Below are 16778 nucleotides of genomic sequence, written 5' to 3'. Positions count from 1 at the left end.
ACCAAAAATAAATAAATAAATAAATTAATTAAAAAAAAAAAAGAACTGTGCACCCCAGGACTTCCCTGGTAGTCCAGTGGCTAAGACAACACGTTCCCAATGCAGGGGGCCCAGGTTCGATCCCTGGTCAAGGAAATAGATCCCACATGCCACAACTAAGATCCATGTGCCGCAACTAAGACCTGGCGCAGCCAAATAAGTAAATAAATAAATATTAAAAAAGAAAAAGAACTGTGCACCCCAATCTCATCCAATCGCCTCTCTCAACTCATTTAGGCTACTGAGGGACAGGCTCCTCTTTATTCTTTAATAGAAACATAAAAACTTAGCTTGCTCACTTTTTAAACCAAAAGTGATTTAATTAAGTGTTACAGATTTGGGTTTTCTATTTCTTTTCTAGTCAATTCTGAGATGTCATATTCTTCTGGGAAGTTGTCCATTTCAAATTTACTGACATAAAATTGTTCATAGTTCTCTCCTATTATTTTTTTAAGTTCTGAATAATTTATAGTTGTGCCCTTTTTAATTACTCATGTTGTGTATTTGTGCCTTTTCTTGTTTTTTATCTTGGTCAATCTTGCCAGAAGTTTGTCTGTTTTATTATTCTTTTCAAAGAATGAATTTCTGGCTTTTCCTCCCACGCAGTTGTCTTTTTGTATTCTAGTTCCTTTATTTCTACTCTTAGCTTTATTGTGTCTTTAGTTGTGTTTTGTTTTGCTTTTGGTGGGGAAGATCTATTCTGTTGTTCTTTTGCTAACTGTTAAATGTGTATGTTCAGCTGGTTGAGCTGTAATAAGGTTATACATTTTGGGGGACTTCCCTGGCAGTCCAGTGGTTAAGACTCCATGCTTCCACTGCAGCAGGGCACAGGTTTGATCCCTAGTCAGAGAACTAAGATCCCGCATGCTGAGGGGCCAAAAAAAAGGAAAAAGAAAAAAGGTTATACATTTTCCTCTCAGCACTGCTTTATCTGCATCATACATTTTGGTTTGTACCATTGTCATTACCATTTGGTCCCTAGGTCTTTCTTAATTTACACAGTGGATTCTTCTTTATCCCATGAGTTATTTAGAAGGAGGGCCTTTTAGTGGGAGAATTTATTCTCTTCCCTGGTTGTGATATCAGGACTAGCATATCCTCATGCCATGATTTGAGTGTTTTGGTTTTTTTAAAGATTTTTTGATGTGGACCATTTTTAAAGTTTTTATTGAATTTACTACAATATTGCTTCTGTTGTATGTTTTGGTTGGGGTTTTTTTTCGTTTTTTTTTGCTTCAAGGCTTGTGGGATCCTAGCTCCCAACCAGGGGTTGAACCTACATCCCCTGCACTGGAAGGTGAAGTCTTAACCACTGGACTGCCAGGGAAGTCCCATGATTTGAGTGTTTTAATTCTACATCTGAATGGTCTGGGCCAAGATAGCATTAACAGATGGATGCAGATGGGAAAGGTGGGGTTGCCGGACTGGACCCCAAAACCCTAGATGGAATGATCACATTGTCTTGTTCCTCAAATGTACTCTGCTAAGCCCCTAATCAACTTTACTTCATATCAGTGCCTAACTGCTCTATGAACTAGGTAACTGTATCTTCACTTTACAGATGAGGGGACTGAGGCCAGACAGCAGAGTGCCTCAAGGTCACAGGGAGGGTGAAGATTGTAACTTGGGTCTCCTTGGACTCAGTTGCCATGCTACTGCACCTTCTCAAAGCATCACTGCCTGAGTTTGGTGGTCCATTTCCAATCCTGGGGGCTCAGGCCGGAAGAAAGCCCCCACACCAATGCAAAGATGGTACCTAGGAGCCAGGCAGAACTGGGTTCAAATTCTGGCCTTGTTACAGACTTGCCAGGGTGACTTTGGATGAATGACTTCCCCTCTCTGGGCTTCGGTTCCCTGCCTGTACAGTGGGGCCTCACAAAGAGATGTTAGTTTGACCTGTTGGTGACAGGCATATTCTGAATGTCACTGTGATGTTGCCCCTTCAGGATGTCAGCCTGCACTGCCCAGAACCAGGAACTTCAGAGGAAGGTCTTGCATCTTGAGAAGCAGAACCTGTGAGTATTGGTCAAACTGGGGCAGAGAACAGGAGGAGCTGACCCCAGAGTCCCTTGCAGGAGAGGTGGACATGGGGGGACAGGCTATGTGACGGCAGGGCAGAGCAGGGAGTAAGGGCTCCACTTAGAAAGGGGGAAGCCTGCAGAGAAAAGGGGTTTTGGACTTGGGCCCTTGAAGGATGTATAAGAGTTCACTAAAGGGAAGATGCTGCCGGTAGAGGAAATGGCATATGAATGGCTAAAGGCTAGGAGTATGTTATGCTGGATAACTGCAGGTGATTCCATCTGTGGGTGCATTTACTTAGTCAATTTTTTGGGGGGTGTCATGGATGATGCCATTACAGGTGTTTGTGAAATATCTTGTGTTAACACTTTAGTTGTGATGGGAGGAGGTGGTATTTCCTCCCCCCGTCGTGGTCAACCTCCCGATTCACATTTTGAACTGTTGGATGTCTGCTCTGGTGGCAGAGAGGACTTTGTTGCATTCATTCAGCTTTGGGAAAGAAATGTATGCCTCTGTCAAGTGTTGGGTGTTTTTTAAACCTGAAATCTTTTATCCCCCTGCATATACACATTCATCTTGTCACAGGTAGGTGTTGCCTCCATAATTGAGTTAATACAGGCTAAATTTCCATCTTCTGTGATGTCCTGTTTGAAGTTTAAACAGCTTGATCTATTTTTTAAAAACCTGTCAGCATATTCTTCATGTTGTGTGGACAGTGCTTGGTGCCTTATTCTTTCATAGAATCGTCTGTTTGAAAATAGTGAGGGATTGATTTTTTTTTCCTAATAAATGTATTTATTTATTTGTTTGTTTATTTTTGGCTGAGCTGGGTCTTCGTTGCTGCACGTGAGCTTTCTCTAGTTGCGGTGAGCGGAGGCTACTCTTCGTTGCGGTGTGCAGGCTTCTCATTGCAGTGGCTTCTCTTGCTGTGGAGCATGGGCTCTAGGTGCACAGGCTTCAGTGGTTGTGGCACGTGGGCTCAGTAGTTGTGGCTTGTGGGCTCTAGAGCGCAGGCTCAGTAGTTGTGGTGCAGTAGTTGCTCTATGGCATGTGGGATCTTCCCGGATCAGGGCTTGAACTCGTGTCCCCTGCATTGGCAGGCGGATTCTTAACCACTGAGCCACCAGGGAATTGATTGATTCTTACGGTGGTATTTAGAAGGGAATTTTAGTTCTTTTCTTTCTGTGCTATAATGTAGCTATGTTTAAACTTTCCAACCAGGTCGTATATTTTCTACTAACCTGTTTTTAACCTGAGGAAAATTCTTGAGCCATTGTTTCCAAGTAGCTTCCACTGAGTATTTGCTACATTGGCATACTTCTAGATCAAACTGTATGGCCCTACTTACTCAATTTTTATTTAGCATCTACTCTGTGCCAGGCATAGTTCTGGACACTGGGGCCCAAACAGTGAACAAAACAGACCCAGCCCCTCCACTTAAAGACTCACAGTCTACTGAGAAACAGACTCAAGACAAACAAAAATATATGGAAGATCATTCAAATAGTGATAGCCACTGGGAAGAAAAATAAACTAGGGGGAAGGGGCTAGGGAGTGAGGGGGTGCCATTTTAGGCAGGGAGGTCAGAGAAAGTGACATTTGAGATGAGACCCAACAGCTAAGAAAGAAGCAGCTACAAAAAGACCTGTGGGGGGTGGGGCAGGGGAACAGTGTCCTTGGTACTGAGAGAACAGCCTGTGCAGAGGCCCTGGGGCAGGAATGCTTGTGCGTAGGAGGAACAGTGAGGGGCTGTGTGTCTGGAGCAGAGTGAGCGAGGGGGAGAGAGGGAGGAGGGGAGGGCAGGGAGGGGGACGGGACTGGCTGTGCCAGGCCTTGTGGGTCTCGGGGAGGACTTGGGCTTTTCCTTCCGAGGGAGATGGGAACTCTGGGAGGGTTGGGAGAAGTTGCCTCACATTTGAAAAAGTGTGGAGCATGAACTCTAGAGGAGGCAGGAGAAGCTTGGGGGGCCCAGAGGCTGGGGCCGGTGTCCAGGCGAGCAGTAATGGCAACCTGGGTGGAGAAGGTGGGGTGGCAGAGAAGTGGGTGAGATGTTCAGTGATTTATTGAGGGAGCTTCTGGGACTTTTAAGAGCAGTGGGGCCTTGAAGGATGGACGGGATTCAGACTTCAGCCAGGCTGGGGGACCCCAGGAATCACAGGGAGGCAGGTCAAGGCTATGTAGGGATCAAGCAAGTCTTCCCGTTTCCACTAAGGTCCCTCTTGGAGCAGCTGAAGAAACTCCAGGCCATCGTGGTCCAGTCCACCAGCAAGTCGGCTCAGACGGGCACCTGCATAGCGGTGAGTCCTGACCCCCCAGCTCCAAGGGGCTTGTCAGCCTTGGCGGAGGGTCCTGTGGGGGAGGTGAGTGTGAGTAGGAGGACAGCCGGCCCTGAGCCCCAGCTCACGCGTGCTCCAGTCTTCTGGGCCTCAGTTTCCCTGCCTATGAGACGAGTGTGCTCAGGGGAGGGGGAGGGATGGGGTGACCCTGCCCCCATCTCCACCAGGTCCTGCTCTTCTCCTTCGCCCTCATCATCCTCCCCTCCATCAGCCCTTTCGCCTCCAACAAAGCCGAGAGCCCCGGAGACTTCGTGCCTGTACGAGGTAGGTGGACCAGGGGGTTGCTCCTCCCTCAAAAACCCTCTGGGCTGCCCCGTGGGCGCACTCCCCTTGGATCCCCAGCCCCCATACTGGGCCACTGGGAGAGGGGGAGGAGGCCCCCTTGCAACTGCTTCCTGAGGCTGGGGGCTAAAAGAAAGAAGGGACCCAGCCCCCCAGGCCATCCCTCACGACCCCCCAACCCTTGCTCAGTTTTCTCCAGAACTTTGCACAACGATGCTGCATCCCGTGTGGCTCCCAACACCGTGCCAGGCTCCGAAACCCCAGGACATGGGCCCAAGGCTGGCACACTTCAGGAAGGGCCTCCAAGCAGCCCTCAGAGGGAATGGGGATCCCGGGACCCGCCGGCTCCGGACAACTCGACGGAGGATCTGGACAACGGGACCCTGGTCCAGGGCAACTCCATGAAGGAGCTGGACCGGGCCACCCTCCTAGACTGTGCCCGGCCTGAACAAGCACTTGGCCCAGGGCGCGTGGGGCTGGAGGTAGCAGTGGGGGAGCTGTGAGCACCACGGGTACGTGCCCCCAGGCCCCTCTAGTCAGGGGTGCTGCAGTGGACAGAGACAGGCACAGGGATCCGAGGTGAGGGAGAGACCCCGGCAATGGTGTCAGGATGGAGACGCACAGACTCACAGCTTCAGACCCAGGTACCCAGGCCCATGCAGAAACTGATGCTCAGACACAGACCATAAGGCCACAAAGCCTGAGAAATACACGTACAGACCCAGGTGCAGAAGGAAACAGGAAGACAGACACCGACTGATCCACAGCCCCAGAGAGATAGGCATACACCAGGCCTCGGTAACTCCCCGCTCAGGGACTCCTGCCTGCCCCCTGGAACACAGGGAGGAGGAAGCGGCCAAGTCTGCTGGGACCCTGGCCCTGGAGCACGGGCTGAGCTCTGAACTTCGGGGCCGCCATGGCTCACAGCTGTTCCCTTTTTCTAAGACTGCTACGGTCCTTAATAAAGTATTTTGAGAGAACACGGCTGGCATGGAGGTGGAGTGGGGTGGGGGCTGAATTAGAATCTGGGGCTCCCCAACCCACAGAAGGAGGGACTAGGCCAGCCTAGGATAGAGGAGTGAGGCAGGGGGTCCATTGACCCCCAGGCTGGAGCGGTGACCAGAGAGGTGCCGGTGCGTGTTCAGCACCTTGGAGAGCGGCGGCGGGCGGAGAGCCGGGCGCAGCAGGAGGGCGAGGTAGCTCTGGCCCGCACCCCCCCCACACACCCCCGACTCTTCCAGGGTATTCGCGGAAGGCCTGCGGCAGTTGCCTTCCTGGGGGGCCGGGCTGCCCACCCTGCTTGTTTTATGGATGAGGGCACTGAGGCGTCGGGAATGAGGGGACCTGCCCAAGGTCGCAGCTGGGGAGGACTGACCCCAGCTGCACCTGTGCTCTTCCTTTAACGCGTCACCCTGGCCCTGCCCGCTTTGCACAGGTGCCCGGGGGTTGCAATTGAGATAAAAAAACGCGGCCTCTCTCCTCAAGGGGCTCACAGCCTAGTAGCAGAGGGCACATAATAAAGAATCCCGCAAGTGAGAATTACAAGCTGAGGACTCAGCAAATATCTGCAGCTGGTAAGGCCCTCCTTCGCCCCCAGGCCTGGATTGCACCCCAGGCACACATCCCAGGGGGTGAGGGGACCACACAGCCCTGCCCCCAGGGACTAGGGCCCAGGGCAAGGTTGTGGATGGCAAACACAGGCTCAGATGCAAGAAATTCTTTTATTGCATTGAAGGCTTTTCTGGAAGCCTGGAGGAAGCCAGGTGGACCCACCCTTCCTCCTCCAGCCCCAAAGGCAGTGTGAGCCTCTATTGTCTGTCCTGCCATGAAGTCTGGCTCCTAAATGATGGCCCTGCCTCCCTTCCCTCCTGGAGGGACTGTGAAGGCTGTCTGGGGGTAGGCAGGGGTTGGGGAGTGTGAGGGCCCAGGGGTCAGAGGAAACCACAGAGGGCCTGGCCACACCTCCCAGGAACATCCTGAGTCAGAGGCTGGAGCCTGGGGGTGGAGCAGGTACAGGGGGTGGGGGGGTGTCAGCTCCAAGGTCAGAGTCCAGGGGGGCTGCTCCTTCCCAGGCCCCCTCCAGAGGCCCCAAGCTAAAGGGAGGTGCAATGGAGGGCAAGTCTGCCCCAGGGCCTGGAGCCCAGCTCTCAGCGCCCTGAGGTCTTCCCACAAGGACAGAGACGAGTAACAAAGTGAGACCAGTAAGAAAAAAAAAAAAAGAATCCATGGTTTCTACAAACAGCCCCGCCCTCCCCAGGCCCCCTGGTCAGCTGGGAACCACCTCGGTCTTCACTCTTTTGGGGGGCCTGTGGGGAGCAGGACTGTCCAGCCGCTCCCTTTTGGGGCTGGCGGGCCCGGAGCCGTCATGCTGGGCGCCGGGCTCAGCTGCGGGCTCCTGCTTGGGGCTGGCGGGCGCTGGGCTGTGGAGCTGGGCAGGGGCCTCCTCCTTGGGCTCCAGCTTGGGGGTGGGTGGGCGGGGCAGGGGTGGCAGCGCCCTCTCCAGCACGCGGGGGCCGTCCCAGGCCGGGATCTCCAGGCCCAGATGCTTCATGAGACGGGTCATGACTTCATCTACATAGCCGTGGATACGCAGGTCTGCGTGACGGTCCTGTGGGGGGCGGGGACCAGTCAGGCGGAGGGAGAAGGCTTGGGGGGGCCTGGGGGGTCAGGGGTCAGGGGTGGGCTCCAGCACGTACGTGCTTGGTGGGCTGAAGGTTGACGATGACCAGCCGGCCTCCGTGGCGTTTGGTGGCGAGGGGCAGGTTCCCGCTGGGCCGGATTTGCAGGGAGGTGCCCAGCGTGATGGACAGGTCCGCGTTCCTGGGGCCAGGAGGCGGGATTAGCCTGAGCCCCTCGGCAAGGGTCTCTGTAGCCCTCCTCCTGCCTCACGAGGCTGGGGGCGGGACGTCTCCAACACACACACCACCCCACCCTTGCTCAAATGCCATGGCTTCACTGCTCTGCTAGCACGCCGGGGCCAGCCCTGGGAGGCCAGCTCACACAGCGCCCATCTCTGCCTGGGGGCCGGCTTGCCCCAGCTTCCAAGCTGCCCTGAATCCTGCCCGCCGCTTCCCTTCTGCCGGAGCCACCCCACCCGGTCGGCAGAAGTGGAGCTGCTGATGTCCCCACTTGGACCCCTGGGTTCCAGACCTGGCTCAGTCACTTCCTGGCTGGGCAGTGTGGACGGAGGTGTCAGCTTGCTCCAGCCTCGGTTTCCTCGTCTGTAAAATGGGCCCCGAGCAGCACCCACCCTGGGCTGTGGTAAGGATGGTGTGTGAGGCCTCTGGCCGGGGCCGGGGGTATGAGGGCTCAGTACACAGGAGCTGCCGTTGTTACGGGGGAAGCGAAGCCCAGAGAGGGTGTGAGCCACCTCTTTCCTGATGTCCCCGGGGTTGCAGCTGGCTGTGTTTCTGCCCCTCCCCTACCCACCCCACCCTGGGCTCGGTGGGGGTCAGACCTGCTGGCCTCATCGGCCAGAGTGAGGTCCCGGTCAGGCAGGGAGTCTTCCCAGTCCAGGATAGTGTCTCTCAGCTCCCCCCTGTACGGAGAGCGGGGAAGTCAGCAGGGACACTGGCCGCCTCCCCTGGGGTCCCGGGCGTGGGGAGGGCCGCTTACCTGCAGGCCCGCAGCCCCCTTGACTTGGCCACGGTGCAGAGCCGGCCGGTGGCCTTCAGGCCCATGCTGCCCACGACGGTGTCCCGGACGTACTGCCTGTGTCGGGAGAGGAAGGGGTCAGCTTCCTGCCCACTCCCAGGTGCCTACCCTGCGGCCCCACCTGGGTGGCTCTTGCTTTTTGCAGGCAGCTGTTCTCCCAGGAAAGCAGGGGCCACATGACCAGAATCTAAGCATGAGGGGACATCCGGCAAACCCAGCACGGCGGGGGCAGAGGGGGCCTCCCACAAAACAGCTGGCCTGGCTGCTTCAAAAGGTCCACAGCTCGGAAAACAGAGAAAGGTCGGGAAGTGCTCCAGGTAAAGGAGACTGAAGAGATGGGACAGTGGCATGCAGAGTGCCGCCCTGGGTTGGACCCAGCACCAGGGGAAAAACAGCAACAATGGGAGGGGGCGCTGGGAACACAGACTGGGGAGAATAGTCGTGTCTGTGGTTTTTACATTTCCTGACTTTAGAAACTGCACCGCGGCTGTGGAAGAGAATACCGTGGCTTGTGGGAGATAAATGTCTAAAGGGTTTAAGGGGCAAAGGATAAGGAAATCTGCCACTTGAACAGTAGAGCAAATCCAAACACAGAGAGAAGAGGAGAAACAAATTGTGGCGAAATGGTAACATTGATGAATCTAAGTCAGGGTCAGCAAACCATAGCCCTGAGGATCAAATCCGGCCCTCTGCTTCCCATTTTTGTAAATAAAGTTTTATTGGCACACGGCCATGCCCATTCCTTTAAGTGCTGTCTATAGCAGCTTTCACGCTACAGAGCTCATAGTCACGACAGAGACAGTCTGGCCCACAAAGCTGAAGATATTTACCATATGGCCCTGTACAGGAAAAAGTTGGGGATCCCCGGTCTAGGTCAAGTATGAGTTCATTGTATGGTTCTTGTGAGTTTTCCACCAGATTGAAGTTTTTCAAAATAAATTTAGAGAGAAAAAAAATTTGTTTTTAAAGTTGGGGCCCCATCTGTGCTCTGGTCTTGAGAGATTCCACCCGCAGGGGAGCCACACGCACCCGCCACGCCTGAGTTACTCACACCCATAAGGCTGCTTGCCCAGCAGAGGGAGACACGCCCAGAGCCCTCCTGTTCCAGGAAGGCTCAGCCTTTCCAGAGCCGGAAGAATGCCCCGTCACACCCTGTTATGGGCTGAGTGGCGGCTCCCAAGTATTTTGGAATAAGACCTTATTTGGAAGTAGGGCTGTTGCAGATGTACTGGCTGGGTTCAGATGAGGTCACATTTGTGTAGGGTGGCCCCTAACCCACGTGACTGATGTCCTTATAAGAAGAGGGGACACAGGGACTTCCCTGGTGGTCCAGTGGGTAAGACTCTGCGCTCCCGATGCAGGGGGCCCGGGTTCGATCCCTGGTCGGGGAACTAAATCCCGCATGCTGCAACTAAGAGCTTGCATGTGGCAACTAAAAAGATCCCGCGTGCCACAACGAAGCTCCTGCGTGCCACAACTAAAGCCATAAGTGAATATTAAAAAAAAAAAAAAAAAAAAAAGAGGAGGGGACACAGACACACAGGGACACGGAAACGTTGATAAAAGATTCAGAGGTCGGAGTGATAAGTCTACAGCCAAGGATGGTCGGAAACCACGAGGAGCCACGAGGAGCCAGAAGAGGCAGGAAGGATCCTCCCTGACAGGGTTCAGGCAGAGCACGGCCCTGCCAACACCTTGATTGTGGACTTCGAGCTTTCAGACCCATAAGACTATCAGTTTCCGTTGTTTTAAGTTACTCAGGTTGTGGCAGTTTGTAACAGCAGCTGCAGGAAATGAATACACCTACCGGGAGGAAGATACACCCCCAAGTCCCACCCTGGGAGGGTCACACCCTCGTCTCTGGAAACATCAGGTTCAACTCACAAGGCCCTTCTGCAGAGCCCGACCTGGGTCATCCACACCTTGGGCCCCCGCCCCTACCCTCCGTGGCACTCACATCTTACACTTGACACATTCTTCTACAAACATGTTTCCGTGAAGCTCTGCCAGCTTGTCCCTGTGGGAGGAGAAGGAAGAGGCTTAGTGGAGAGGATCCAGAGGCCTCAGGGCTGGAATCCACCCCCCAGGACCAGAAAGAGGGGATCTCGATTCTCCAGACGTGCCCGCCTAGCAGACACTGACACTGGCAGCTGAGCACCAAGCACCTCTCCTGGCTGAATCGCCACAGTGGCCTTGAGAGGGAGGGGCTGCCATCAACACCCATTTTCCAGATGAGGAAACTGAGGCTCGGAGAGAGGGGCAGCCTGCCCAAGGCTGAGCGGGGCTGGACGCGGGGTGCACCTGGGGAAGCCAGAGCGCACGTGCAGCCCGTCCACGTTCTGGCTGACCAGGAAGCGCAGGAGGCCCACGCGCTCCAGCTGCACCAGTGCCATGTGAGTCTTCGTGGGCCGCGCGTTCTCGAAGGTGGTGTCGAACTTGGGGGCCAGGCCCTGCTCCTCCATCGTCCAGACGCCATGGGGGCCCCTGAGGTGGCAGGTGGGAGAGACAGAGAGAGCTTAGGGATCAGGAAGATGGGACGGAAAAGGAGACAGAGAAACGGAGGCAGAGAAAGAGTCAGAGACAGACGAAGTGACACAGTCAAAGGAGGGGGTGGGGGAGGAAGGAGGGAGAACGTAGTACACAAGGGCAGAAATTAACTATTCAATCCCACCAACACTTACCGCTGCTGCACCGAGCCTGGCCCTGCGCTGGGTGATGCTGGGGCCCTAGGGGACCCAGGCCCTACCCTCAAGGAGTCCTCCATCTTGTGGGGAGAGTCATAGGTGGACACAAACTCTCCAGCTCTGTAGGGCTGGGGCAGAGGGAGGAACCTGAGGCTGGGCTGGCCCAGTAGAAGCGGTAAGGGCTCTTTGTGGAACTGTGGGAAGGCTTCCTGGAGTAGGCTGAGCTGTCTCTTGAACAGACAGGAAAGGGCCGGGCAGCTCAGACAGAAGAGGTAAACAAAGGCCAGGGGGCTGGCAACAGCCTGTGAGTGGTCTGGGGATTGCAGGGGCTGCAGGGGCTGAGGTTGGAGAGCTGATCCAGGGCTAGGTTGGGGACAGCTTTGATTTCCAGCCTGAAGTGCTGAGAACTCTCCTGTGTGGCAATGGGGAGCCATGGCAGGTTATGGAAGGGGGGTGAGATTCACACCTTAAAATTCTAACATTCCTCCAGGAACGAGGAATCTGCTCTTCCGCTGTAAGAGTCTGCTCCGTGGGCCTGAGAGGCCTTAGAAAGAGAGCACAATTGTGATAGGCCTGTCCTACGGGGTAGGCTTGCAAACTCAGCACCTACAGGGGCCACTTGGAGGCCACCAGTTAGAGACCCCTGCTTTTCATCAATGAAACTCTTGTCTAACACAGGCTGCCTAACGTTAGACATTATCTGGCCTCACACCCTCACTTGAAGGTGAGGAAACTGAGGTCCAGGTGGTTAAGCCACTTGTCCCACCAGAGGTCTGACAGAAAAATATTTGTAAGTAAGTATGGAGCTAATTGTCCTTGATATCAATTCTCCCCTTTTTCTCTGGTAATAATAGAACCCCACTACTTAGCCTTGCAGTGAGCCTAGACGAAAGACTACATTTCCCAGCATCACTTGCAACTAGGTGTAGTCAGGTGACCAAGTTCTGGCCGGTGGAATGGAATGTTGGGTGTGATATAAAGGGACATTCTCCAAAGGAAGGGTCTTTCCCATCCCCAACACCCCAGGGAACTGACAGATCACCCCAGACTCAGCGGGAGGGAAGGCGGCAGGAGGGGTTCCGGTGGCCAGACATCTGTGAGCTCACAGGGAAGCCCTGCCTTGACTTCCCTCCATGCGCACGGACCTGAAGTCGGGGATGCCTGAGGCTGTGCTGATGCCCGCGCCCGTGTGGAACACCACGTTGGAGGACTGCCAGACCAGCTGTGCCAGCTCCCATACCTTCCGCTCCAACTCCTCAGGGGGGTCAAAGACCTGTTGGGTGGGAGAGAGTGGAAGGGAGCGAAACAGGAGGGAAGGGGGCAGGGCACAACCTTTAAAAGAATGACACAGGGCTTCCCTGGTGGCGCAGTGGTTAAGAATCCGCCTGCCAATGCAGGGGACATGGGTTCGAGCCCTGGCCCGGCAAGATCCCACATGCCGCGGAGCAACTAAGCCCGCGTGCCACAACTGCTGAGCCTGCGCTCTAGAGCCGGTGAGCCACAACTACTGAACCCGTGTGCCACAACTACTGAAGCCCGCACGCCTAGAGCCCGTGCTCCGCAACAGGGGAAGCCACCGCAATGAGAAGCCCTCGCACCACAACGAAGAGTGGCTCCCGCTCGCCGCAACTAGAGAAAGCCCGCGCGCAGCAACGAAGACCCAACGCAGCCAAAAATAAATAAATAAATAAAATAAATCTATTAAAAAAAAAAAAAAGAATGACACAGCCGTAGGACATAACAAAAACTGGTCAAAGGTCCAAGATGGCGGAAGATTCGACTTCCAGTATACCTGGAGCCTCATTATACACTCATTGTAATACCTCAGCATATACTAAATGTATTAACATCCACAGGTGCCAGGACAGTTCAAAGGCTAACCATAAATGGCCAAAAAGTGGGCGGTGGCCCAATTCCTGGAAATCCCCACCCCTTCCCCGAAATAGTTGGAACAATTCTCCCACTCACTAGCCTATGAAATTACCCAGCCCATACAAACTAACCACGCCATATTTCGAGGCCTCTCACCTTCCGATGTGGCCCCAGGGCGGAGAAAGTGTCTGGTGCACACGGTAGGTGCTTAATAAATGTTTGTGGAATAAAATGGAAACCAGGCAGGAGAGGAGTGGGGCTTCACACCACCTGGGAGCTCACTAATGCCTGACTCGGAAGGGACGCACTAGCCTTTGTGGGGTGAGGGCAATCTTCTCCCCCGTTTACAGAAGAGGAGAGGAGACCCAAAAGGAAGTTACCCCGCCAAGGTCTCAGTGTATGGTGGGGACTTCCTCTCAGCGTGGCTGGAGGGGTCTTTCTGACTTACATCCTCCAGGTTCCTCCCCAGCTCAAAACCCTTCCTCATCACCCTCAGGATGGTGTCAGCTCCCCAGCTTGGCACTTGAGGCCCATCTTGGGCTGGTTTTGGTAACCTCTCTGGTCTAATCTGTTCTCCAAGTTTGTTTATTCCCACCCCCGCGCCTTTGCCCCGGTGGTGCCCTCCGCCTGGAACTACAGCCCCTGGTGCCCCATCAGAACTTCAGGACTTCCCGACCTGGGTCCTAGCCTCAGTCCCAGCCTGACCGATCCGGAGCTGGGCGTGGTCGCGTCCCCAGGCGCGCTGGGGCGTCACTTCCCGCCCCCTCCTCACTGGGAAGTCCCTCCCATTGTCTAGCTTCAGTGTCTCCTGATACTCCCAGAATGCCCGCTGCCAGCCGGCCCCGCCCAGCCCACGGCCCTGACGACGGCCGTCGGGACACCCGGCCGCGCTCACCTCGGGGAGACCGCACTTGCCCTTGTCCGCGTACGGCGACAGCCCCGCCGCATAATTCACCGACATCCTCCAGGCCCCAACGGGAACAATAAAGTTTCCCTTGTTGCGGCCGCTTCCGCCGGAAACGGGGTGGGACGAGGAAGAAGGAGGAGTCGCCTTCTCATCCTCTGTACCCGGCCTCTTCTACCCAAGGCGCATGCGGCTCGCGCTAACGCCTCAGTCGCCATATTAATTGCTGGCAAAGAGCGGCCAGCTTCCTACTGTGCTGGGGATGTGGATGGTGGCGAGAATAGAGCTGTCCAGTGACCCGGGCTGGAAACTAGGGGACTGCCCACGTGCGAGTTCTCTAGTCACCTCTAAAATGAGGGGCGCAAGCGATCGGTTCCCTCTTTCCCCTTTTTACAAATGAGTAAACTGATGCGCCCCTTCCCCGCACCCCATCCCTCACAGGAGAGGGCCTGAGAGAAGGGACCCAGGACTTATGCTTCGAGTCCAAGGTTTTTTCCCCTGCACATTTCATAAGTTTCTAAATTTACAAATGCAGGGTACCTGTGCATGTGTGCGGGGGCCTCAGGGGGTGGCAATTTGGGGCCTCACTAGGGAGGGTTACGGACGCCACTCTTAAGTTATCTGAACGTTATCCAGGTGGATGATTATCACTCAGCAGGACAGGTCCTGACTTCACCAAGAGGCTGGAGAAACTGCTCACAATCACCGGGGCTGGAGGCCTTGAGGACTCATTTAAGAAACGTATCGAGCACCTACTGTTTACTGGGGAGACGCTGGAGAACACAGGCAGCACCCTGTGACCGGGCAATGGTGACTTAGTGTGAGTGGGTTGTAATGAGGGCACCGGGCAATGAAGGAGCTCAGAGGAGGCACCTGACCCAGCCTGGGGGCAAGCAGGAAGGCTTCCTGGAGGAGGGGATGTTGCAGCAAAGATCTGAACAGTGAGTACGATTGAGATGGGGAGAATCAGCCAGTTGGGGGTGACAGGAGGTACAGAAAGAGGGCTCCTGGCATAGGGACCGCAAGTACAAAGGCTGAGAAGAGAGGAAAAGGGTGGCTCATTCCAGAAACTGAAATCCGTCCAGCCGTGGTCGGGAAGAACATCGGTGTCTTCCCACCAGAGCCCCTTGGCCAACAGACAGCCCTGCTGCCAGCCTGTCTCCTCCCTCTGCTCATCCCCGGCCCCCTGGGGCAGCTGCCCGCTCAGAGCTGATCAGGTGTCAGAGCTGCGAGCTGGGAGCTGCTGGTGCGAGCTGGTGGCCCAGCTGGGAGCAGGTAACCAGAGCTGGCAGTGGACACAGTGGCCTGGTGCTGGAGTCACTGGAGCTGCAGGAGGTAGGAGGGGAAGGAGTTAAGGGAGGCCTGGGATGGAGGCTCCCCTTAGGGCCTCAGGCTCCTTGCCCCTGATCCCTGGCACGTGGGAGAAAGGAAAGGCTGGTGTGTGTCCCAGCTATGCTGAGGCACGCTGACACCCACACACACACTCATTCATGCGTGCACCTCCCACTTCCCAGCCTTTGCGCTGTCTAGGGTACGTACCCTCTTTTTCTGCTGCTGCAGCTCAATATCCTGCCCAGCCATCAGGCCCTGTTCATATATCATCACCTCTTCCAGGAAGCGGTCCCTAGATGAGGGTACTTCCCCCTCCCCCAAGCCTGCGGATTCCCTCCTGCCCAGGCAACCTGCGGACTTCTCTCTTGGGTGTCAGTTACACCCTGCTCTGGGTGTGATTGAGCCCGTTAGACAGGAGTAAAGAAAAAGGGTGGGTGGAGTGGGTGGTGAGTGAATGGATACATTGATTGAATGGGGTAAATTGAAGGGGTGAATGAAAGGATGGGCAGTAGATGGATGGGAGGGTGGATGAACAAGTGGATGGATGGGTGGGTGCGTTTTGGATGGATGTGTGGTAAGTAGATGGGTCAGAGGGTGGTGGATGAAGGATGGTTGGGTGGGTAGATGGTAGGTGGGTGTTGGCTGTATGGGTGGGTGCATAGGTGGATGGGTGGGTGGATAGTTGAGGTAGATAGGTGGTTGGGTGGGTGGATGGGCAGGTGGATAGGATGGTGGGTGGGTGGTGGATGAAGGATGGTTGAAGGGTGCGTGGAGAGCCATGAGAAGATGAGCTGGTGGATGGGTGGGTGGGTAGTGGCCAGTGGGTGATTGGATGGGTGAGTGGATGGTGGGTGGATGGATCAGTGGATGGTGGGTGGATGGGCAGGTGGATGGTGGGTGGATGGTGGATAGAGCACTGTTGAAGGGTACGTGGAGAACCATGAGAACATAAGTTGGGCAGATGGTGGGCAGTGGGTGGATGTAGAAGCGCTTGGGTGGGAGGATGGATGCACAGGTGAGTGGATGGGTGGAAAGATGATTTGGAGAATTCATGGGCAGGTGAGCAGGTAAAAGGACAGGTGAAGGATATGTCTTAACAGAAATCCCACTCAGACATAGGAAGGAATTCCTAGCCAGACACCTGGCAGAATGCCCCCTTGAGATCCCTGCCTGACCTCTATACCTGCACATGCACGAAACACAAAACAGGCTAAGCTGGACAGACATGCATGCACACACATACCTTGTGCTCACACGTGCACACACATGCATGCAGCCATCACCCCGGACCTCTGCCCACCTTGGGTGACTTGCCTCCGTGCTCTCACTCACACAGGAGCCAGGCTGGTGTAAGGGGACTTAGCTGCAAGGATTTTCTTTCTGACTTTCCAAGAAACATGCCTCTGTGCTAAGACACCTCGGCTCTGGGCCTGGGCCCCCAGGAGCCCCTAACTATTCAAGAAAACAGAACCAGTCCAGACACTTCCAGCCTCTGGAGCCAGGGGTGGGGCAGAGGAAGAGCTGGGGGAACCCAATTTGAGGAGTTAGAGTTCTGCCTACTAGTAAGAGGCAAAGCTGATCAGAACACCATGGGATTTTGGAACTGGGCTGTGAAGGATGAATAGGAGTTCACCAGAGGGGGGAAAAAAAAAAGGC

General features: G+C 54.9%; 3 protein-coding genes across 25 annotated transcripts in view; 2 read left to right on the top strand and 1 right to left on the bottom strand.

The window, feature by feature from the left end:
- The window catches only part of CREB3L3 (cAMP responsive element binding protein 3 like 3), a 40573-nt gene extending 34917 nt beyond the window's left edge, over positions 1-5656 (top strand). The window contains exons 8-11 of the mRNA XM_027085486.1: positions 1986-2054; positions 4271-4355; positions 4562-4658; positions 4866-5656. Coding sequence (XP_026941287.1) covers positions 1986-2054; positions 4271-4355; positions 4562-4658; positions 4866-5179 — 565 coding nt within the window. The 3' untranslated portion in view covers positions 5180-5656. The remainder of the gene's footprint in view (positions 1-1985; positions 2055-4270; positions 4356-4561; positions 4659-4865) is intronic.
- Positions 5657-6378: 722 nt separating this feature from the next.
- On the bottom strand, positions 6379-13990 carry SIRT6 (sirtuin 6). 7 transcript variants are annotated; one of them, XM_027085493.1, is made up of 8 exons: positions 13782-13964; positions 12160-12287; positions 10632-10814; positions 10288-10347; positions 8292-8387; positions 8134-8214; positions 7373-7496; positions 6379-7284 (listed from the first exon to the last, which is right to left on the bottom strand). In XM_027085493.1, exons 1-8 carry the CDS (start codon positions 13845-13847, stop codon positions 6943-6945), a joined length of 1080 nt encoding a protein of 359 aa, XP_026941294.1. In that variant the 5' UTR covers positions 13848-13964; the 3' UTR covers positions 6379-6942. The 7 variants fall into 7 exon arrangements, with proteins under 7 accessions (XP_026941294.1, XP_026941290.1, XP_026941291.1 ...); XM_027085490.1 differs by lacking the exons at positions 12160-12287; positions 13782-13964 and adding exons at positions 7827-7999; positions 11012-11474 and having other exon boundaries at positions 7134-7284; XM_027085491.1 differs by lacking the exon at positions 6379-7284 and adding an exon at positions 11481-11558 and having other exon boundaries at positions 7392-7999; positions 13782-13990.
- The window catches only part of ANKRD24 (ankyrin repeat domain 24), a 27635-nt gene continuing 23848 nt past the window's right edge, over positions 12992-16778 (top strand). For 9 of the 17 annotated variants that reach the window (XM_027085471.1, XM_027085469.1, XM_027085482.1 and 6 more), the window contains exon 1: positions 14040-14731. The gene's annotated coding sequence lies outside the window, so the exon portion shown is untranslated. Of the gene's footprint in view, positions 13087-14006; positions 14732-14911; positions 15126-16778 lie in introns of those variants that run through there. The other 8 variants (XM_027085475.1, XM_027085468.1, XM_027085470.1 and 5 more) reach the window with 4 other exon arrangements.

This window comes from Aethalodelphis obliquidens, unplaced genomic scaffold, assembly GCF_003676395.1.
Source record: "Aethalodelphis obliquidens isolate GAN/ISIS:26980383/991018 unplaced genomic scaffold, ASM367639v1 scaffold53, whole genome shotgun sequence".
Classification (NCBI taxonomy): Eukaryota; Metazoa; Chordata; class Mammalia; order Artiodactyla; family Delphinidae; genus Aethalodelphis; species Aethalodelphis obliquidens.
Note: the sequence above shows the minus strand (reverse complement) of the source record. Positions and strands in the feature narration are given on the sequence as shown.

Excerpts from the sequence above, each read along its gene's own strand:
- SIRT6 (XM_027085488.1), bottom strand. The coding sequence starts at position 11,448 with ATGGCTCCCCATTGCCACACAGGAGAGTTCTCAGCACTTCAGGCTGGA. Across the intron at positions 10,815-11,011 it reads CCAGGCTCGGTGCAGCAGCG|GGGCCCCCATGGCGTCTGGA; the intron begins GTAAGTGTTGGT and ends CTGCCACCTCAG. Across the intron at positions 8,388-10,287 it reads GAATGTGTCAAGTGTAAGAT|GCAGTACGTCCGGGACACCG; the intron begins GTGAGTGCCACG and ends CTCCCGACACAG.